At 35.3% G+C, this 25,129-nt stretch overlaps 1 protein-coding gene across 1 annotated transcript; it reads left to right on the top strand.

Annotated features, from left to right (window-relative positions):
- The first annotated feature begins 363 nt into the window (after positions 1-363).
- On the top strand, positions 364-24,819 carry LOC128210836 (ionotropic receptor 25a-like). The gene is made up of 19 exons (XM_052915192.1): positions 364-421; positions 2,018-2,155; positions 7,574-7,837; positions 8,189-8,358; positions 10,009-10,059; positions 12,463-12,606; positions 13,332-13,484; positions 14,502-14,621; positions 15,305-15,403; positions 15,773-15,836; positions 16,886-17,025; positions 17,550-17,696; positions 18,452-18,543; positions 18,986-19,083; positions 20,431-20,680; positions 20,906-21,081; positions 21,300-21,432; positions 22,165-22,369; positions 22,632-24,819. Exons 1-19 carry the CDS (start codon positions 364-366, stop codon positions 23,115-23,117), a joined length of 2,988 nt encoding a protein of 995 aa, XP_052771152.1. The 3' UTR covers positions 23,118-24,819.
- Positions 24,820-25,129: the final 310 nt, after the last annotated feature.

Here is a 25,129-nt window from a genome sequence, read left to right as displayed (position 1 = left end):
ATTATGGAATAATAGCTGTCATCAAAGTTGCAAGCTTTCTCCCATTCTCTGCACAATTGTTGTTGCGTCTCGGGGACAATACCTGTCTACATTTCTAAAACATACAAACGCGGGAGCTTAAATAATTAAAACCATGTTATTTATCTATCACGAGAACCGGAATCACTTCCATTGTATTGAAACTGTTCTTTTTTAAGTAAATGTTTACTCTACGGTATAATCTGGGACCACTCTATCCGAGATAGCGTTTGATTCTATATGTGTGAGTGAAGCCCAAACTTATTTTGCAAGGAATATATTACAACATGCAACCTTATTGAGAATATAAATATATAACAGATACATTGTAAATTTTCCAAACTAATGATAAAAGAAACAAATGACAAAGGTGACGTTCTTTTTCCTGAAAACTGTGTACAAGGTATGCGTCTGATGTAACAAAGACATATGGAAAAACATGTCACAGATTACAAAATGCGTTACTATTTGGAGAACAAAAAACTACACTCACGATGCAATATGAACCCATCACTGCACGAAATAACAATCACAGTATTTGTCCTGTCTATTAGGACAATGAAAAGCACTTCCATGCTTATTGATTTCACACTCATCATCTGTAACTGAACATCAACCATTCAGGCAAAAACAAAAGCTTAAGATGCAAACTAATGATAGTGAAATATAGGAACTGATGATAACGTGTATAATATACGTTAACTGCCTAGTGCGTCGGTGTCATACCCACTAACCTACTTTAATTTACAGATAATCATGCTACCTCCTCTTTGTTCTACTTTAATCACCGCATCCTCCGATGTAGTATATGTCTTATAGTATTATGTTCTTCCATTAATATAGCTATTCAGTTATACATTATTCATTCCTTGAATATACTTGGAAACAACAAAACTACACACATATCATGGTTATGGTTGAGGTGATAGCTAGAAGCTAATACTATAGCCTATCTCCTTATTTGCTAAATACAGCAATTTCTAGTTCAGTAAAATACACATAGTCTTAAACACGATTTCTTAGGTATTGGACTCTCTTATCTATGTAATGAATTTGTATTCTGTAAATTGACCAGTGCTGTTGAAGTGTTTTTATCTGTTTTTGTTTCATGTCTGTTTAGTATTTAGTCGTATGTCGATATCGACGGGATATACGAAAGATGTTGCCTATAAGTACTTGGCTTATTATTGTCCTGCCTTTAAATAATGATTAAATTGTTATTTGAGTTTAATTTACTATTATGAACTTTTTTCGCTGTTTTGGGGTGGTCCTTATACTTTAATATAAACGAGAGCTTTGTACAGTGTGATCCCATTCCTATTTCAGTACCGTCGTCTGATTAAAGATTGTTACATGTAGCACCATCAGGGCGCGTCCGTCTCTCTGTAAACTGAGTTTCAAATCTCTCTTGGAGGCAGGAAACACCCCAGTTTCTCTCATTATTTACGTGTCTGTTCTCCTATTACAGAAACGAAACGTCCGTTGTGATATCGCGTGACTAATACAGTAACTGTAACAATTCAGTGTTTCACTATTCATTGTTGATCAAAATCGAACACTGACATATACCTAGTGTCTCTCATTGTTGACATCTCACTCCAACATTTGCAGTATTAAACAGAAATTCACTACCCGTTCCCATTGGTGTGTCCCTGAATTCACCTTAAGTTAGGTTGGTGATATTTACATGGACTGCAGGTCAAAATATGCTACTCAACTTGTTCATAAGATACACTTCTAATGATAATATATAAACCCCTTTTGAATGTGTTCTCCTTTTTAGTAACATTCGTCACCGATATGTGGGTCATAAACTAGTCTAATACAAGTCAAGATATGCATTGTCCCTGTAATTGAAGTCAAATGAAAAGAATATTATAGTTTGAATCCGCCCCTTTATTGCAGAAATAGTGATGAATTAACGTTTGGAAAGACACAACTAGTTTCTCGCATGAATTATTTAGGTTTTTAACATTATAACTCTGATCTTTCGTTGCAGTGACGGTCGTAGATGAAAGATTGGAAAGACACAACCCGTCCCTGGAAGAGATGCTTGTTACATCGCCAGGGGGCGCTCGAAGAAGTGTCAAGGTCATATCATCGAACTCCACCAGCGCGATTGCAACGTTTCAGGCCGGTGAGAAAATACAATCATTGCAATATCATTGAAATCATATCGTGTTCTGCTGTGCATTTCACTAGTCTAACGTCATCAATAATATACTGTATATATCTTTTGAATAAATCGTGGTTAGATCATGGCATATTCTAGTTTACATTTAACAGTTAAGTATTGATAACATCATAACATACTATTTTAACACTGTGTTAAAATAGTATGTTATTAATATTTAACTGTTTTATGTAAACTAAAATATGCCATGAACTAACCACGATTTAGTCATAGAATTTCATCAATATTCATTAAAAATAATCAATTATATCAGAAGGACTATGACACAAAGTATGTTATAAATATTTAACTGCTTGATGTAAACTAAAATATGCCATGACCTAACCACAATTAAGTGATAGAATTACATCAATATTCATTCAATTTATATCACAAAGACTATGTCACATTTTTGCATCGGTAGTCGATTGTGTTTTTTCTATGCAAGAGACTCAAAAGTTGACAAACCATTCAATTTTATATATGATAAACGTACGAGTATAAAAGTGGAATATTTGCGTATATTATTTACAGGGTTCGTTTGTTCTGTGTCAGAAAATTTATATTATGTGATGAAATAAGCCAGACGTGTTTTTCTAGGATCTACGTTGTTGTCTTTCTTTTTCTTAGCACATGTTGATAGCGTTACTTTGAACCTTTATTGTGATTCATGTTTTTCATGTTTACAGACAAAATAAAATATGATGAACATACAAATAAAAAAGAACAGTATAAAACCTATTTTATATATTATAAGAAAATCAGAGAACTTTACAAATGACATACATTGTAGATTGGTATTATGTCCAATTTACATTAATTAAGTTTTTATATGTAAAGGAAAAGAAGAGGAATATAGTTTATTGCATTCAAACATATAGGTTTGCGTCCATCAACATGATTTAAAAGTATACATTTCAACAGTCAGTATCAAATTCAAATTTAAATACATGTAATGTATCTTATATAATCAACGAAACGTATCATACATACATTTTACAAAGCAAAATGTTATGGAGAGCATGCATAAGAGTGATATAAAACACATGAAATCTATATGATGTTAGCAACACAAATCATCAAATCACATCATTGGGTAAGCAACTTAGTACGTATCTCACTCGCACAAATTATTAAAGACACCAATTTCATGATACATTTCTCATTACCAGTATTTATCAAATCTAAGAATGTTATCCTGTTAGATTATTCAATATATTGTTTTGGTATAGATAACGTTTGCGTACACTCTCATGAAGTGATTTCATCTTCAATGTCAAAACTCTCATGAAGTGATATCATCTTCAATGTCAACACTCTCATGAAGTGATATCATATTCAATGTCTACACTCTCATGAAGTGATATCATCTTCAATGTCAATACTCTCATGAAGTGATATCATCTTCAATGTCTACACTCTCATTAAGTGATATCATCTTCAATGTCAACACTCTCATGAAGTGATATCATCTTCAATGTCAACACTCTCATGAAGTGATATCATCTTCAATGTCAACACTCTCATGAAGTGATATCATCTTCAATGTCTACACTCTCATGAAGTGTTACCATCTTCAATGTCAATACTCTCATGAAGTGTTACCATTTCAATGTCAATACTCTCATGAAGTGTTACCATCTTCAATGTTTTCACTCTCATGAAGTGATATTCATCTTCAATGTCAATACTCTCATGAAGTGATATCATCTTCAATGTTTTCACTCTCATGAAGTGATATTCATCTTCAATGTCAATACTCTCATGAAGTGATATCATCTTCAATGTCTATACTCTCATGAAGTGTTACCATTTCAATGTCAATACTCTCATGAAGTGATATCATCTTCAATGTCTTCACTCTCATGAAGTGATATCATCTTCAATGTCTATACTCTCATGAAGTGTTACCATTTCAATGTCAATACTCTCATGAAGTGATATCATCTTCAATGTTTTCACTCTCATGAAGTGATATTCATCTTCAATGTCAATACTCTCATGAAGTGATATCATCTTTAATGTCAATACTCTCATGAAGTGTTACCATTTCAATGTCAATACTCTCATGAAGTGATATCATCTTCAATGTCAATACTCTCATGAAGTGATATCATCTTCAATGTCTACACTCTCATGAAGTGATACCATCTTCAATGTCAATACTCTCATGAAGTGTTACCATTTCAATGTCAATACTCTCATGAAGTGATATCATCTTCAATGTTTTCACTCTCATGAAGTGATATCATCTTAATGTCAATACTCTCATGAAGTGATATGATCTTCAATGTCTATACTCTCATGAAGTGATATTCATCTTCAATGTCAATACTCTCATGAAGTGATACCATCTTCAATGTCAATACTCTCATGAAGTGTTACCATTTCAATGTCAATACTCTCATGAAGTGATATCATCTTCAATGTTTTCACTCTCATGAAGTGATATCATCTTAATGTCAATACTCTCATGAAGTGATATCATCTTCAATGTCTATACTCTCATGAAGTGATATTCATCTTCAATGTCAATACTCTCATGAAGTGTTACCATCTTCAATGTCTACACTCTCATGAAGTGTTACCATTTCAATGACAATACTCTCATGAAGTGATATCATCTTCAATGTCTTCACTCTCATGAAGTGATATCATCTTAATGTCAACACTCGCATGAAGTGATATTATCTTCAATGTCAACACTCTCATGAAGTGATATCATCTTCAATGTCTTCACTCGCATGAAGTGATATTATCTTCAATGTCTTCACTCTCATGAAGTGATATCATCTTCAATGTCTACACTCGCATGAAGTGATATCATCTTCAATGTTTTCACTCTCATGAAGTGATATCATCTTAATGTCAACACTCGCATGAAGTGATATCATCTTCAATGTCTACACTCGCATGAAGTAATATCATCTTCAATGTCTTCACTCTCATGAAGTGATATCATCTTCAATGTCAACACTTGTATGAAGTGATATCAGCTTGAATGTCAATACTCTCATGAAGTGATATCATCTTCAATGTCTACACTCGTATGAAGTGATATCATCTTCAATGTCTATACTCTCATGAAGTGATATCATCTTCAATGTCAACACTCTCATGAAGTGATATCATCTTCAATGTCTGCACTTGCATGAAGTGATGTCATCTTCAATGTCTTCACTCTCATGAAGTGATATTATCTTAATGTCAACACTCGCATGAAGTGATATCATCTTCAACGTCAACACTCTCATGAAGTGCTATCATCTTCAATGTCTACACTCGCATGAAGTGATATCATCTTCAATGTCAACACTCTCATGAAGTGAATTCATCTTCAATATTTTCACTCTCATGAAGTGATATCATCTTCAATGTCAACACTCTCATGAAGTGAATTCATCTTCAATGTCTACACTCGCATGAAGTGATATCATCTTCAATGTCAACACTCTCATGAAGTGAATTCATCTTCAATGTCTTCACTCTCATGAAGTGTTACCATCTTCAATGTCAACACTCTCATGAAGTGATATCATCTTCAATGTCTGCACTTGCATGAAGTGATATCATCTTCAATGTCTTCACTCTCATGAAGTGATATTATCTTAATGTCAACACTCGCATGAAGTGATATCATCTTCAACGTCAACACTCTCATGAAGTGCTATCATCTTCAATGTCTACACTCGCATGAAGTGATATCATCTTCAATGTCAACACTCTCATGAAGTGAATTCATCTTCAATATTTTCACTCTCATGAAGTGTTATCATCTTCAATGTCAACACTCTCATGAAGTGAATTCATCTTCAATGTCTACACTCGCATGAAGTGATATCATCTTCAATGTCTACACTCGCATGAAGTGATATCATCTTCAATGTCAACACTCTCATGAAGTGAATTCATCTTCAATGTCTTCACTCTCATGAAGTGATATCATCTTCAATGTCAACACTGTCATGAAGTGATATCATCTTCAATGTCAACACTGTCATGAAGTGAATTCATCTTCAATGTCTTCACTCTCATGAAGTGATATCATCTTCAATGTCAACACTGTCATGAAGTGATATCATCTTCAATGTCTACACTCGCATGAAGTAATATCATCTTCAATGTCTTCACTCTCATGAAGTGATATCATCTTCAATGTCAACACTGTCATTAAGTGATATCATCTTCAATGTCAATACTGTCATGAAGTGAATTCATCTTCAATGTCTTCACTCTCATGAAGTGATATCATCTTCAATGTCAACACTGTCATGAAGTGATATCATCTTCAATGTCAACACTGTCATGAAGTGAATTCATCTTCAATGTCTTCACTCTCATGAAGTGATATCATCTTCAATGTCAACACTGTCATGAAGTGATATCATCTTCAATGTCAATACTGTCATGAAGTGATATCATCTTCAATGTCAATACTGTCATGAAGTGAATTCATCTTCAATGTCAACACTGTCATTAAGTGATATCATCTTCAATGTCAATACTGTCATGAAGTGAATTCATCTTCAATGTCTTCACTCTCATGAAGTGATATCATCTTCAATGTCAACACTGTCATGAAGTGATATCATCTTCAATGTCAACACTCTCATGAAGTGAATTCATCTTCAATGTCTTCACTCTCATGAAGTGAATTCATCTTCAATGTCTTCACTCTCATGAAGTGATATCATCTTCAATGTCAACACTGTCATGAAGTGATATCATCTTCAATGTCAATACTGTCATGAAGTGATATCATCTTCAATGTCAACACTGTCATTAAGTGATATCATCTTCAATGTCAATACTGTCATGAAGTGAATTCATCTTCAATGTCTTCACTCTCATGAAGTGATATCATCTTCAATGTCAACACTGTCATGAAGTGATATCATCTTCAATGTCAATACTGTCATGAAGTGATATCATCTTCAATGTCAACACTGTCATGAAGTGATATCATCTTCAATGTCAATACTGTCATGAAGTGAATTCATCTTCAATGTCTTCACTCTCATGAAGTGATATCATCTTCAATGTCAACACTCTCATGAAGTGATATCATCTTCAATGTATTCACTCTCATGAAGTGATATCATCTACAATGTAAACACTCGCATGAAGAGATATCATCTTGAATGTCAATACTCTCATGAAGTGATATCATCTTCATTGTATACAATTTTATGAAGTGATATCATCTATAATGTCTACACTTACATGAAGTGATTTCATCTTCAATGTCTTCATTCTAACATACCCACATTCACAATATCTGACAGCTAGTTTTTTATTATTAAATAGGTCGTCCAAAGGTATTCAATATATGTTTACAGTAATGTCCTTAATTGAGCCTTCAATATCCACAATTATTTCTAGTGTGCCAAGAGGTGAAGAACGGCGCCCTCGTTCTACTTGATGCTTCCTCCCCGAGTGTTGGTCCTCTACTGCGCTCCTTCGCCAGGGCAAACGGCTTAGTGGTGATTACACTCATAGACGAGGCACTCCTACTTCCGGTTGATACGGCAGATGAACGCTTTATCCAGATAGAGCCACCAGGCACGGCAATGTTAAGGATTGTGGCAGACATCGTCCGCTTTGACAACCTAACCAATGTGGCAATACTCTATGATGACAGCTTTAGTAAGTCTGGACAATTACAGAGCCCAGTCCGATAACCATGACTAATCCAGTAACGGATTAGGAAAATAGTGGATATCTGTCGATGAGCATGCTATGTTGCATATGATTTAATGTGTTGACCTTGTTAACTTATAAACTTCTTTCAAGGAAATACCATATGGAATAGTACACACCAGCTCAAGGATAAATCCTCAATAATAAAACTATTTAGATTTCATATTCCAAAAGGAACGAAAAAAACTTAACGTCATTAATATGTAAAACAAATTGCGATTGAAGGCAAATACCAGTTAATGTTAAGTCTTAAATACCCGAGCTATATTCATTATTATAAAGTAGACATACTTTCAGACCTGCACGAAGTTCCGAGGTGGCTTATCAGCGGCGTGCTGTCTCATCACTTGTACCAGGCTATCGACAGATCCACGCTGGCCCGAGTCCTGAACGACATAAAAGAACTGGAGATAGAAAACGTCTTTATTGTGGCGGCTTCGACTAACGTAGATTACGTCCTCGGGCAGGTATTTATCTCCTGGATCTGATAGTTGTTCAGAATTAAATCATTTTTCAAATGTCTTGGTTTACTATTGACGGAAAGAATAACAAAAGAATGCTCCTAGTAATACATATTTTACCTTTTGAGCATTTGTTTTAAACTGGCTTTTTATATTATACCATCACTCTGTATTTAATACAAAACAGTTTTATAGACTATTAAACTACTGACCCAATGATAAAAACCTTGGTCGGGCCATTGCGAACACACATGATGTTGAAGATGATTACAGACTACGTCAGAACTGTTTTATTAAGACTGGTTGTAAAACTTACCCTCAGCATTTAGGAATACATATGAAAAAGGTATGCAATTGATACCGCAACATGATACACATCAAAATAATTTGTCATCGACAAAATGATTGTTTCGACTCGACTTGTTAACTATTAAGACGTTTGATAAAATTGTCTGCTGACAAAGGTAGGGTTTTCGACATATTTCCCTGTATTCCTGTTACATTGACAGACAGCAAAATCATTTGACGCTGTCAAATCATTTTGAAAGCGTTTAGTATAATCATTCATTATATGACTCACTCTACCTCTTTCTTTAGTGTTGATCAAATACCTCTGACGCGATGAATTTATCAAAACCGATTTCATTACAAACAATTGAGTGCAATGTTGATGCCTCTTGTGGCGCTGCCTCTTGTGGCGCTTTCATGGAAATGCCACGAAGCATTGTTGACATATTGCAATAGCGATAAATACACATGATGTATATGTAAGAGTTCAATGGCAGTTGAGGATCTTTCAATTTTTCTGATTCTACGTAAATCAATTCTAACGAATGCATCAAGAATGGTTCCATAGAATACATGTCAGTCAGTATTTTCAACCAAGGCTTATATGTGAAACTAGTGTCAGTAGTAAAAGGTAGCATATACTTGGTGTTTGCATTTTTGTAAGGGCCAATGACAATCGAGGATTTTTAATCCTTTTGCTCATTTATTTTACGTAGATCGATTCTGAGGAATGCATCAGAAACGCTAAGTAAGATAGAGTCCCATTTTGACGATCTACAGAAAAAAGCGGCCTTGGCCACAGCCCCCAAAATTGAACTCTAATCCATTTTTCTTGTTTGTGATTTTTTGTTTTTGTGTTATATGTCTTTGGCGTTTACCCAGTGCCATTATGTCTTTGGCGTTTACCCAGTGCCATTATGTCTTTGGCGTTTACCCAGTACCATTATGTCTTTGGCGTTTACCCAGTGCCATTATGTCTTTGGCGTTTACCCAGTGCCATTATGTCTTTGGCGTTTACCCAGTGCCATTTAACCGGGTTTATGTTTAAACGTTTTGCTACTGAGCTTGTTTCTGTAGTTTTTCACATAAGTCTAAGATATTCATAGCTATTTCCTGGGTAGCAATTAAATTATCATGCCAGGAAATACGTAATTGATACAAATTCAGTGAGTATTGAGCCATAGTTATTCGGATTTTAAGACTACGAGGAGCTTTAACAAGTGTTCCACTAAAACCCCTATCACGGAACTGTTGTTATCATCCCAATACAAACTTTCGCTTTTTGCATTCCGTACTCTCGGAATGAATTCCAAAGCATTAATACAAATAATCACATCAATAATTATATGCTTATTCTCTTATTTTCAGGCGAATGCACCTTTGCATGATGCAGCTATAAACTGGTTCGTGGTGACAAAGGTAAAGCTCTATGTTCCTTTTTCTTTGCCAATCATTTCTATACCTTAAAGGCAGACTAGAATATTGAGTTGAAGGACGGAACTGTAAATATGTACCAGCCAAGCAGAACCAGGGCATGCTCAATTACAGTCATATACAAGCAATTTTATGTGTTTTAAATTCTGTAGAAGCACATCGTATACCCCCAATACATTTTTGCGTTTTGCTTCGTTGTTATAGAGTGTAACGGAAAAATTACAGTGGTTGTCGACGACGGTAGAACCAATGTCTAGTCTTCTTTCTTCCTGATTTCAGGCAATTTGAACGAATCCATTTAATATTCGTGGAGCGTAAGTCATTTTCATATCGATTATATTATCGTTAACGTACACTAAGGTATCCTGGCTATACAACACATGCCACTGACCATGTACAAAAAAGAAACATATTTTGGCTTGCTTTTCAGTACTTAGTTTGATAATTGTAAGTTTTTTTAATAATCGTATTTTGTCAAGCGAGGTGTCTCACCCTGAAAAAACTGGCATTGTCGGACGTTGACGTAATATGACGCCGTCATAAAGGGAAAATATTTTCGTCGTAAGCTAGATAATTTTTACTTGAACATTAACACAGGGAGGACTATTTTGTCGACTTTTCCTGTCTTACCCCTTTTTAGCTCGACTATTCGAAGAATAGGTGGGCTATACTACTCGCTCCGGCGTCGGCGTCGGCGTCCGGTTAAAGTTTTAGGGCAAGTTGGGATTTTCACTTATAAGTCCAATACCTTTCATTCAATTGAGTTAATACTTCACACAGTTGTTCAGGGCCATCACATAATGAGGTTAGATAACTCCATATTATCTTTTATACAACTTATGGCCCTTGGTTGACTATTGGACTTAGCTTAAAGTTTTAGGGCAGGTTGGGATATTTATTAATAACTTCTATACCCTTCATTCAATTGACTTAATACTTCATACAATTGTTCAGGACCATCACCCAATGAGGTTACATAACTCCATATCCTTAATACAAGTTATGGCCCCTGATTCACTTAGGTTAAAGTTTTAGGCAAGTAAAGGGCAGGTTGGGATTTTAATAAAAAAAACTTCTATACCTTTCATTCAATGCACTTAATAAAATTCAAAATTATTTACGACCATCTTACAAAAAGAAACATAACTCCAGTTTAACCCTAAATACAAATAATGTCCCTTGAATATTTTTATTTTTATTTTTTATTTCTTTTGACAGGCACATTTTTACATTCTTAACCAGTTTTTTACCAAGGGAAAACAAGGAGGTCTATACTATATGGTCATTGATTTTTTTTTAAATTTTATTTTAATTTCTTTTGAAAGGCATATTTGTATATTCTTTACCACATTTTCATAATGGGAAATCAAGTTATTTGAATGACTTGCGTCATTTTTCGGGTGGTGGGGGGGCCAGCATCAAAGTCACCTTATGTATTGAATAATTTTAGTTAGGTTTGACATAAATAGACCAAACTTGGTAATATTACATTGTTATTGTATTCACTTCTAAGTCAAAGCGGCGAAGTCGAGCGCGCTGTCTTACGACGGCTCTTGTTTAACAATTTGTCAATTACAATGAACCGTTTCGAATTTGGAAGTATATTAACTGGCTAAGACTCCCCATTCAGATGATATTATGCAAACAATTATTGGACTTGAAAGTCTACACATATATTTCAGTTTTATACCATGTCGCATAATTGTTTTGCCGATTACATGAAAGATGAGTCAGGTACAACATGGCGCCAATTCTCCGTTGTTTTACTGAATGGCTTATATTAGTTACGCTATGCCATTTCACTATAGCTAAATTAAATACATATCATTCAATACTATCAATGAAAGTACGAAAATATAAATCGTTTATAATTCGTTGTTGAGAGGGACTTCTTGGCGCCCACAATCACCTAAAAGTAGTACGCGCCATGACGGCCGTAAACAACGTCGCATGCGCTTTTTTGTTAAATGTACGAAACATGCAAACTGTCTTTTTTTACAAACATGGGTAATTTAATGTAAGCATGATATCCAACATGTGTGGTTACCGGATTCCGCACGTGCTATCGGGTCGGATATTTGTGTATGGGCCTTATAAACACCATATATATATATCGTATTGGAGTTTTCTGAGGTTGACATATTTATTCACCATACGCGGGTGGTTGAAGCAGTGGCTGATGGCTCGAACCGATACAGCCCGATGTACTTTCATTATCTGTATAGTTAGCACAATGGTGCAACATCTGCAGAATACCACGATAGCATACGGCATGTGTCCGATACGTTCAGAGCATGCGATCCTCTTGTGTACGAATTGGGGTCATTCGTAAAACGGCAAAAGTAGGTGCATTTTTTTATTTTTAGTACATTTCCTGTTAATGTTCAGGATGCCAAGATGTCATGTGACGGATGCGTTCATAACACGCGGGTGGTTGTAGCGGAGGCGGATGGCTCGAACGAGAAACGACAGGTGTACGTCCAGTTTGTACAGAAGGAGATAAATTCTTTCTTCCAGAGCCCAGATCTCAAGGTAAGCATACCAAATACTTCGACCGTTTAAATCTAAAATAAGAGCAACATTCCATATATGGATATAATTGACAATCAATGAATTGAAAACCTTTTGAGTGTGATGTGTTCTAAAATATTCAACCATATAGAGCGTGTAACGTGACAAGTATTATTCAATAACTTATTACTTGAGCACATTAACAAAATAATTAAGAAACACCTACATTCCCCGTGTTGTTTGTCATTTATTTATAGTCGCCTTTGTGGATTGTTACATATAACCCAGTACATGCCAACTCGGTTAATTCCACTAATGGTTTTAACTGTATTAAACCTCGAACGACGCACAGCAATAACTGTTCTGATATAATGCGCACTTTGCATATAAAATATTGCATAAAATTGGCGCAGGTTACACTATTATGCAAGGTTTCATTCATTTAATGCATATAATTCCCTGAACATGAAGCCCTCCTACACGTTAAAATAATGATATTTCAAAGTGAGCAAGGTAATACAAGGTAATACCTCAGCGTCTCATGTTTATACGGTCATCAATATATATATATATAAACAATGAAACGCATAAGCACACGCTATTACACCTATACAATGGGTTATGTTAATTTGAATTACAATTATTAGAGGAAACAAACTACTGAAGTCTCAGACACTAATTCCTCTACCAAATTCAGAATTGTTGGGAAATTTGATAATACATCTAAAGAAGTATTTCTCTTTCAGGTTGACGAAGTATTTGCATATGACTTGATGCAAATCTTCGACGGAAGAATTCCAGAAGCCAACTTCACTAAAATCACAAGTTGCTATGGTGATAATGTCATCTCAAATGAAACATTATTGACGAGTGACACAATTATAAAGAATTTCAAAGATGTAATTATAATTTCAGTCATTATGAATTCAGTTCATGATTTATTAAGCAGTTTAAAGCTAGTTAGTAGAATGTTCAAATGCAGGTTATCAGAGGCGCAACTAGGTCTACAACAGTTCGATCAGGCATTCAATTACATTTTGGCTTTTCCGAAAAAGCAAGTCTTGAAATCCTGAATTTAAGTCTAAGTGGATATATATACCTGCAGCATTTAATTGGTTAAAGTTTGATTGTATTACTTTATTTTATGATATTCCATAAAGATCGCACGAGAGGGGACATACCTCCTTCTCCGAACCCATAAAACACATAGCAAACACACCTAAATACTTTCATATGGTAAAGGTTCAGTTAAGTGTACAGGAGCTCAATTCAAGATGCCTCGGTGACGCATGGCAATCAATCATGAATATAGTATCCGGCTATAATGCTGATGGATTTTGAACCAGTTTAAATCAAAACGAGGCGAGAAATTCCGATCAAATCAGATTATTTGAGTACATGTACACTAATTCCATTATCAGCCACAGCTTTGCTACATGTGAAGTCATTACTCAGAAAGCCTCTAGAGATAACGTAGGGATCATTTGTCGACAATGACCGTGTCTGGCTCATGGATGTTGATTATATTTCAGAAATATGATATCGTTCATCGATCTGATATACGGCACCAAATCAGTGTCCCACTTCTTTTGACGACTGAACTTATGACCATTAGGAGCCGTATTACGAATCATTATAAACTCATTATAATCAATAATGCCTTCTTCATTATAAAGTTAATGAGCTACATGTGTGTATTCTTTTGACAATCGTTTTCCTTGAAAATTGTCCTGATAATGTCAGTCATTGTTTTAATGAATTTCATCCAAAGGTCAAACATAAAGAAAAAAAGACAAATATAAAAGCAATATTTAAGTTTGGAAAACCTATTAAGCAGCAGTTTGGATATAAGTGATTATTGGAAGTCACAAGTGTCAATCCGCATTAATAAAGTGTTTATTTTTGTTGCAACGAAGGTGAATCACGAGGGTGTGTACGGGCCAATAGTGTCGGTAGAGGGTGGACTCAGGCAGCAGGTTAGAATGAACATCCGTGAGGTCCATTACAGCAAGGGCACTGTGTCCGCTAGCAGCATGGTAGGTGGACAGGAGTATGTTCTTCGAGGGATGAAAATGTTCTGACATTTCAAGCATAATCTAATCAACTCCCTTCGCTTTCCCGATTTGAACATCCTGGACCCCATTTCTCGAATCTTCTTAAACTTAACAGGCTTAGGTCGCGTATTTCAATTAGCCAAATTACATATTGAAAATGGATTTTGATAAATGAAAAATGGTTTATTCTGATAATCATACAGATGATTCCTACGCAATTTCTAAAAAATCTTGAAAAGTAAATATAACACATTTTATAGACTAACAAAAATAGTGAGATTAGCTTAATCCTGTTATAAGAGACTTAAGACGTTTCGAGAAAGGTATTTCGTAAAGGCATACTTATCAAAAATCTTAAAAATTGAAGTACCAGAAATGTGTATAAAATGTACATACTTAAGTCATATATAATTCATAGGTTGTAAGCTTATAAGTAAATCAGTTTTCTTCTATAGTGGTGCTGCTGCAAGAACATAATCAGGTACACTCTTATAAAAAATACCAAAGAGGATCTTCTCCTGCTGGTCTTTTTCAATACATACACATACAAAGAGTAGAAAAATGATTACCATATATACACTAAGATACCTCTGTTTATTATTGTTGTTTCAAAGATCATCGCTCCCCATTTCCATACTATAAATAAGGCTACGACCTTTTTACAGCTCGGTGTCTGGACAGAGAAGACAGGCCTTAACGTCACAGTGTCCTCGCTGACGGCCGCAAAATCCCAGAAAAGCTACAAGGTCGTCGTTATTCCCTCGGTACGGGTTCACTATACGATTAAACATGTATCTAAATATGTTTATATCTTGTTATGAATCGTACCCTATTAACTTAAGGCAATTAATCATTGACAGAAGACATATTTATTTGCTGTACCTATACAATTATTTGGTATGTGTGCAGTAAACACGGAAGTTATGAAACGAGTTTTCTAAAAATAATAAAAGCGCGCATTGGCGATTGTGTCTGAATACGTGAATGTATGGTAGAGACTGGGGACAGCGATTTTGTATATGATTGATATATCGAATCTTTGTTGTTCTTCTTCATGGGGAAAATATTCCTGAACAAACTGAACAATGATGGAGGACCTACCTTAAAACTGTTTGAATCACATTGCATTTCAGTACGAGCCCTTTATATACAAGGACAAGGTGTTTGACAATGGAACTCAACGGTACAGCTACAGGGGTAAGCTTCTTCAATCGCGGTAATATACTTTTCTTTTTATAAACAAAGTTAAATGTTCAAAAGGATACCGCCGTTGACGCATGCATAATGATATATAAAACAAACTGCTATGAATACATTTGCCATAATTGATATTGTTAAGGTAGGTATCAAACCAAATAGCCGTATTTAATTGTACAACTAGTTCAGATTTCAGATTTCTCCTTTAAATTATTCATAGTTGTGGTTCCCTGGATTTTAAATGTACGAGCAATTACTTTATTGAGTTCAGATTTATGTATTTGCTAATCGATTCCGCAAATTATCACTTCAGAAGGTTAATACTTTACGATGACATTGACAACGTTAAATAATGTCATTTAAGCCATAAAAGGACAAACAAGGGGAAAACTAAAAGCATAAATGAATATCAGTTTCTCTATTCCCCAGATGAAATTGTTTACTGGTTGATGAAAAGAGAGATAATTGCAATAGATGAAAAGAACCGTGTATAACAAAACGCCCCCATTTTAATTTTTAGATATTAAATGATAAACTAGTCTTAAACTATAAATACCTTTTGTATGATTCTTTTTTTAAATGAACGTTTTGAAAAGATAAACATTTGAAAGTTAAAAACACGCTAATTATAGGATCAATTTGAAATGGCCTTATCATGTAGGATAACACAAAACGTTATAACATAAAAAGGCAATAACAGAGCTGTATAATTCTACAAAACTTAATTAGCAGCGGGTTTGCTGAACGAAATGGCTCTAAACTAGAGAAGTATTCTCAACTCGAGATAAGCCTTGCATAGTAAGCTCAAACAATTCAACACTGCCAATAACATTCCACATCATTTTATAGTTTGTTACATACGAGTACATGCTGCCAGACATTACAACCTTATTAATCGACTTGTGCAATGTGATTTTTATTACCCTGATCATGAAAAGCACATTCACAATTTATGAAACGTCACAATAGTATGTCTTATGCATAAAGAAAATGTTGAAAAATGATGAATCATGATGCAATGTGTATTTATTAACATGATTATGTGTCAGGTTTGTGTATCGACCTATTCAACGAGATAGCAAGTGCCCTAAATTTCAAGTACGAGCTTTATGAAAGCGAGGACGGATATTTTGGCGCTCTTAACGAGGATGGGACATGGAACGGGGCCATAAAGGAACTCATCGAAAAGGTCAGATTTCGAGGCCATTATAATAGTTTACCTTATTGATTTACCTTAATATCTAACAACACCATTTAGAATATAGTGTACGCGACCAATGTCTTTTTTATGTAAGACGCACTCAAAGTGCAATTGGTCCGATATGGATTGCAGTTATACTGGCATCATTGGACTGATACTGGTCATTATACTTTTTGTTTCACGATAGGTACTATATATCAGTGTAATTATCATTCAGCTCCAGCTTAACCGCGTGAGTCTTGAATCGATATCGATAACGTTAACAGTGTGTCGGTGACGTTAAGAATACAAACGTATTTGAATTTGCCGTATCTTCATCGATATCGGTGAAGTTAATTGTTTCCATGAATACGCCTTTCACTAAGACTTTAACTAGGCTTGTATATTTGCCTCATATAAAGGCCGATATAAACGAATGAACGTGGTGGACATTCTACGAGCTACTATATATGTTGTATTTGGTACTGTTTTCGTATATATTAGAGGGGTTTACCATATGGTGTTACTTTCAGCACGCCGACATTGCTATTGGCCCGTTATCGGTGATGTCGGAGAGGGAAAATGTCGTTGATTTCACGGTGCCCTATCATGAACCAGTTGGTCTAACAATCCTCATGAAGAAACAGAAATTTGAGTACATCCTTCATAAGTTCCTCAAGGTAAATTCACAATGATCATAATAGTATGGATAATACATAGTGTAAAGGATAGTGTGTCATTTTGGGTCAACTACTTAAATATGTCGACGAATGACTAACATTAGTTTGCAAAAAGGAGCGTGCGGATAAATTATTCCGATGTTCTCTCATACGAGCACTTATTATTGAATGATGTTCTTGACAAAACAAAGCACTGTATACCAAAATGTTTGAAAGTTTATGATTTATATAATCATGAGGTGGGCGAGATGACTATCACTTACATAGTTTGGTATGTTTGCAGGTACCATGAGCTTTTTTCTGCATAAATGTATACAGTTCATAGTTTTCACGCACTTTAATATTCCGGGAAACTATGCCCCAAAACTATAATTATGTGAGTTATGATCATAAATGAACATTTTATTTCAGGAATGTTGTCTTATTAAACTTATAATGAGCGATGCAATACATTACGAAACAAATATGGTACGGTAAACGTCTGTATTGGCAATATGAAACCAAATTTGTGTACCCCTCCCCCAAAAAACAACAACAACAAAAAACAACTACAGAATCCTAAATGGGTGTATGCTGCGTTATGTTTATATTATTTTGTAAATTTGAAACAAACATTGAATGGTCGCGTGCTACCTTAAGGTGCTTGAGCGAAATCATTCATTTGCTCGGGGTTAAATGCTCGCGGAATCGTGATTGAAAACTCTCATACGTTTTTAGTCGGCTCATTGGAAATATTAATGACTCTGTGTTACCAGGTGCTGGAACTGAACGTCTGGCTGGTGATTGTCGCATCGTTCTTCCTCTTCTCGATCCTCATGTGGCTGTTCGACAAGTTCAGCCCTTTCAGGTACGCGTTTGACGTGTATATAACTGCATAGTTTTCTTATTGAACGGTATTTCTTTCAAATTGTATGAATCTTAAACTATACATTACTGACAACAATGACGACTGTTGTTGTCTGACGATTGTTTCTTATGCATATTTTACTATTTGTGATCCGATTTTATTTGACTGATCTTTAAAATTAACGATGTATTTTGAAGATTAGAAACATGTATTTTATGTATTCGTTTTCGAAAATAACATTTTATATACATAGTATGCATTGCACATACACATATTAAGACTTATGCAGATACTGTGTTCGTTGGGCCGGTGGTCTTTTTCACTTTTATACAATGACTTAAGTTGTGTTGAGTTGCATGTTTACCATTTTAAGCATTATCATTGCATGCCTTGAAAACCTTCCTTAATTCGCTATTCTCACTTTCACCCTGTCTTATTTAAGCTACCAAAACAACCCAGACAGCAGTACCGGCCCAGAAAAGCGCATCTTCACGTTCAAAGAGGGGATCTGGTTCTGCATGACTTCACTCACACCTCAGGGTAACAGATATTAATCTTTGTTATCTGACTATTACTTAATCAACTATAAAGCAATTTTTTTGGTAAATTTAATTTATTAGTTCAGCGAAATAACGGATATGCTTTATGTCAATATAAATTATATTGAGGCTAGTGTCTGTAATTGTTGGAATTTAATTGTAAATATGTGTACAAGTTCATTAGAATTAATAGCCGGAGACGATCTTTATGATAAACAATAATAAAAATCACCCTGAGTCAAGTACACACAAATGTGTTGTTATGGATACCTGCAATGTGGATGTAACATTTGAAAAAAATACGCAAGTTTTGTACCATTAAAGACGGCATTGTTGACTTTTTACAATGAAAACTTCAAGGGACAAGACACGTAGTCATATAGTAAAGCCAAATCCCTCTTCAAGAGCACAATACTAGGCATTATATCTTATCTTGGAATGAGCCAATTTTTGCATTAATATCTGCAAACTAGTGATATTGGACTGCTGACAAAAGATTAGATAGCAGATGTTCATATTTCCGCCGAAATTGATGTTTTATGGTTAAAAGAGTAACTTACGGTTTAAAAAAAGTACATATAACATCATTTTTTGACTGAACTATGAAAACCTGGGATCTGATTTCTTGTCAGCAGTCTTATAACACTGGTTTTTTTACATGTTTATATAAATTGACGATAGTGCAGATTTAACGATATATACCACGTTTAGATAAAGATAACTCTAAGATATATGGCTGATCTCGTACATAGAGATACACGCCTAAACAATTTGCAATGAGTACAGACATATGAAGCACGAGGTCGTAAAACCGTCAGCAGTCGTTGCAAGTGTTATGTTGAAGTTTTGCAAGCATGAATGTGCAGCGCAAAACGTGCAGAAGGCCGTCAAGGAAGTGATAGACACAAGTGGATGAGATAATCAGTGGAAATCATTTTGTCAGTTTTGTCAGTTTTGATTGAAAACCAGTATAATGAAATTGGCGAGTATAGCATGTGTGGTCGATGTGTGGTCCACGTGTGGTCCATGTGTATTGCTTGTAAGATTCATTTTAATTGTTGTGCAACAGAAGAAGCATTTTCGATATTACGGCAGAATTACTACTGTTTATTTATTTGTCAACAAAAAACACATATATGGTTCTAAAATGAAATGATCATGTGTAGTTCAATTTTGAGTTTATTTAAAATACTATGACCTTTAGTGAGCACAATTAAGACTGAACGCATCATCTAAGCTGGTGTGATCTTCAGCGAGGGCTCTTGTCATGGCACTTGGTAGATGTCAATATATAGGCCTAAAGAGTCAGGTCAAACGAATTTAATTTGCTAACATTTAACCTTTGTAGGTGGTGGTGAAGCACCGCGGGCGATCTCTGGGCGTCTTGTTGCTGCCACGTGGTGGTTGTATGGCTTCCTTCTCATCGCTTTCTACACGGCTAACTTGGCAGCAACACTAACCGTGACCCGTTTGGAGACGCCTATCGAGTCTCTGGATGACCTTTCCAAACAACAGAGCGTAAAGTATGGTCCCGTCAACGGCACTGCTGCCCTCGTTTACTTTACCCGGATGAAACAGATTGAGGAAGATTTCTATAGGTATTAGAAAGCTTTTAAATGAACGTTTATCTTTTATAGAAATAATATTTAACGCAATGATATGTTTTATCAGCAAAACCATTATAGCCAGGGTTATTCAACTTCATTAAGATGATAGTTGCGAAAAACAGAAAACATAATTAAAACGAAAAAGGCAGTAATACTTTAATGTTGTCGTTTTTTAGGAAGTTTCCGTAGATAGCACACTCATATTTTTGTTTCCAGAATCTGGAAGGACATGAGCCTGAACGACAGCCTGTCGCCTGTGGCGCGTGCAAAACTAGCGGTGTGGGACTACCCGGTCAGCGAGCAGTTTACCAAGCTGATGGGTCGGATGCACGTACCAGACACAGCACAGGAGGCGTTACGCATGGTCAAGGATGGGGAATTTGCCTTTATAGGTATGTGTTACGCCCATTTGTTTGCAAAAAATACATTTTCTAACATGTCTGCTGGAGCTATACTTACCGCTTGCTTGTATTAATTACAGATACGTACAATCAAACGTCAAATTCACATGTAACATTTGATAACATATCGTAATATTTATTTAAAATCACCGTTTTCTACTTTTGGTTTACATGGATAAGTGCATCTGTAATATTTCATACTTGCCAAGACGACGCGAGCCGGAACCAGTACCAAGTGCTCACGGACTGCGATGTGGAGGTGATAGGGGAAGAATTCTCCCGCAAACCATTCGCCTTCGCAGTCACGCAAGGATCTCCACTTCGCGCACAAATTTCAAATGTGTAAGCTTTATATTTAATAACTAGTTTAAATTCATATGATTTGCATGTTATATATTTTTATATATTATAACTTACATTAATGTGTCCCTTCTTTGAGTATATAAAGTTGATCGGTCCGTTTATCAGTGTATTTTAATAAAAATCCAGTTTTTATGGCGTCAGCGGTCCATATCATGTTTTTGGCCTGTCCGGGCCTGCCAAAAATAATAATATGGACCGCTGACGTCATAAACTGGTGAGTGCTGATTGTAAATTTCAAAACGACATCTTTTTCGCAATTAAACATTACTAGATTTGTTCAATAAAACACATCAAAGGCACATTAAAATTAGTAAGCGGTAAAAAAAGTGTTCGGTATAATAATTAGTAATTAATGGACCATAAATAAAGAAACAAAATGATGATTCGTTTTGTAATTTCAAACATAGACAATGAATGTAGTCAAAATAAGTCGGAACGAAATCCGTAGTTGCTATGAAAATATAAGTAAACTAAAGGTCATACACCGTCGTGAAAATGATGCGCCTATGCCAATCATTTAAATGAAAAAAGTTTGGAAGAAACTTTTAAAGATTTGAAAAATTATTATATTTTGCGTAAAGGCCCTAAATCGCGCGATGTATAACACGAGATACCTTCTTTTTCTGATGTTGCACTGTACTCTCTGGTCGCGAAATGAATATGTTTTGTTCATCAGAAACAACATCTACTCAGCGTCTTAATCTTTTTCAGGATTCTTGAGCTGTCTAATAACAGGATCCTTGAAGATCTAACGAACAAGTGGTGGGACAGCAACGAGTTACACAAGGACTGCCCGCGCATCGAGAACGAGAGCGACGGAATCTCTATCAAAAACATTGGTGGTGTCTTTCTCCTCATCGCCATTGGCACGGGACTGTCCCTCATTGCTTTCGTGTGCGAGTACTACTATTATAGGGTAAGCCGTTTTGTTTAAAAGTATGAAAATTAAGGTTTTCATCATGTTTTGAAGCCTCAAAATTATAGTGATCATTATTCAATCATTTCAATAATGTTTGTCCGTGGTCATTAGATCTCGTTTATTGAATTTGTATGTGATTATGCCATGTTTAAGGGATGAATCTATCAAAATGGTATTAGTCAATTTAAGTTATTATTCAACTAACATCAAGTGAGTCGTATTAAACGCTTGCAATGTAATACATCTTGGTCACATGTAGGTTCGTCCGAAGAAACAAGAGCGTCTCTACGCAATGGAGGGCAACACTCGACTCTCCCGAATCGAAACCGAGATAAGCCTTGACGACATCAGCGTGCAGCAACAACCATCAGATAGAACACCGGGAAAAGCTTTAGCCGACCCACCGCGGAAAAATCCGCTCGAAAATGGAAGAACGCATCATGAACTGTCACCTGTTACGAACGGTGACAAAACCGCTAACAATGGTTCTTACAGACGTAAAAGTACGTCGCGCGGACATTCTACGTCGAAAGCTGAGCACAGAAATGGGAGTGTTTCAAACGGCATTTCAAATTCAGCTTTCATTTACGATACACCAAAGAGTATGGCAAAAAAATATACCGACTTGAACAAGGATTCAATATCAGAGAGGTTTCCGACAATGTACAAGGAATCAATGTCAGAGCGATTTCCTAACTTGAACAAAAATGGTGACGTCCAGGCTGCGTTTTCTGAAAAACTCTGAGCGTTTACGCATTAATTCAAAGTGAAAAAGTATATTCATTCGGGAAACGGGCAAAAAAAAACGTCAACTGCCAACTGTCAATTGGGGCATTGCTGTGTTGACGATTACCCAGACAAAGGGTTTTGAAGATATTAACAATGAAGACTATTTAGTCCATCGGGGCATTGTTTTGGAAGATACATTTCTATAAACTCTCAGGAACAAACTGATATACACATCCGGGCAACTGTAAATAAGAACCCTAATCAAATCATTTGTGATGACTAGTAAAAGGTCGAGGAAGGTGTTGGTGAAAACGATGGGTAACAGGGTTCTGGTTGTAGCTATTACTTTCATTTGTTATAAAAGGGCACATTTTAATGTTCTGAGAATGATGTTTCTAATGTATGGAAACATGTGGTATATCCAATATGAGATAGATAGCTTTCTAGATATGTGAAAAACAAAAAAAAATACTCTTCACGCGGAGCTAAACTACGTAGAATTAAAACATCAGAATTCTTCGTCTCGTCAAACTATAGATATAGCATATTAAAATGGTTAAGACAAAATGTTAGTGCAAAGAAATGCGTAGTAAACAAGTATATATAGGATAATACTTGATTGACCTTTAAATTCGGTTAATAATTGCCGATGCGTAGAGAAAAATTGCCCGAGGGGCAATTGTTCAAGTTTGAAGATTAATTGCCCGATGGTAATTATTTTTCAATGTGGCAATTATCAACGGAAACTCATGGTCAGCCATGTCTTATTCTGTATAATACATGTTTGTCATTTGTCAATAATTTGAAGCTTTTTTAAAAAAATAAAATTGAGGAACAACATTGGATTTGATGACCAGGAAGACTGAAAGGTAAAAAGAGACATATCAAATTTGTGTAAATGACGTCAAAGTGCTCATCTTCGCCGGGCAGTTATGCCATAATCGCCTGCACGTGCCGTGATAATCTCACGGGTAGAAACGATAATAAGTTTTTCGGGACCGAATTTCTGTAGTAAACTATTACGATAAATTTTATATGTGTATTATTCTAAACTAACCACGTCATATTGATCTGTAGACATTGTTAACAATTCTGATTTCTTACTAATACCTACTACTGCTACATATCCTTTTTGTGGTTGTTTGTAACAATGCATAATAATGTACATACTCGAAGGTATACATAAGTTTTGACTTAACCCAGTCATACTTGCATTTTATACATTGTTAAGATTAAAATGTTCTTACCCGATCAAACCATCATATCCTATATGTGCTTGTCATAATATACAGCTGTTTTCTTGTATTTATGTCCATTATGTAGTATCTGTCGTGCATTTAAGCTCTAAAACGTGTTCATTGAGTGTTTAAATATTGCTGAAATCCGTGGTGTACAAAGTGACTGGAGGCAATATATATGATTAATACATAACTGTGTTTTGGTTACGTGTTATTGAAAGAAATGAGAGTATGAATTCGTATGCATTCTTGTATCATATTTCTATATTGTAATTTTTGGACTTCCTCCACGACATTGTAATAGTTGGGCATCTCACATCTTTGTAATTAAGGGCATTTCAAAATACGCCTGTTTGTTGTTATATTTTATAATGAAACTGTGATTTAATAAAAGACATTTATTATCTTGGAGTTAAGTTGTTTGTTTTTCTTTCTTTGAGTAATATGGTTTGGATGCGTGGACGTGTCAAGAATACGTAAAATAGAATGCAGTATAATGCCTGTCTTAGATTTGCACAACAGAGGTAGTGATTGCCTTTGCGTGCAGTGGCATCTTGAGTGAACAGTATTCAAATTTTCTAATTGTATGAGATATTTTTGTAAATTACTAAGAATGACCAATACTAGATATCCGAAACAATGCTATTTAATGCTTAAATCTCTTGATGAAGTTGGACGAACTTGCTGGGTAACAAATATTAAAAACATGTTGTTTACATATGGATTTGGATATATTTGGATAACTCAAGACGTTGGAAGTGTTAACGTTTTTTTAACAATCTTTAAACAG

Source organism: Mya arenaria, chromosome 12 (assembly GCF_026914265.1).
Source record: "Mya arenaria isolate MELC-2E11 chromosome 12, ASM2691426v1".
In the NCBI taxonomy this organism is placed as follows: domain Eukaryota; kingdom Metazoa; phylum Mollusca; class Bivalvia; order Myida; family Myidae; genus Mya; species Mya arenaria.
The sequence above is the reverse complement of the archived record's forward strand: the minus strand, read 5'-3'. Positions and strand labels throughout refer to the sequence as shown.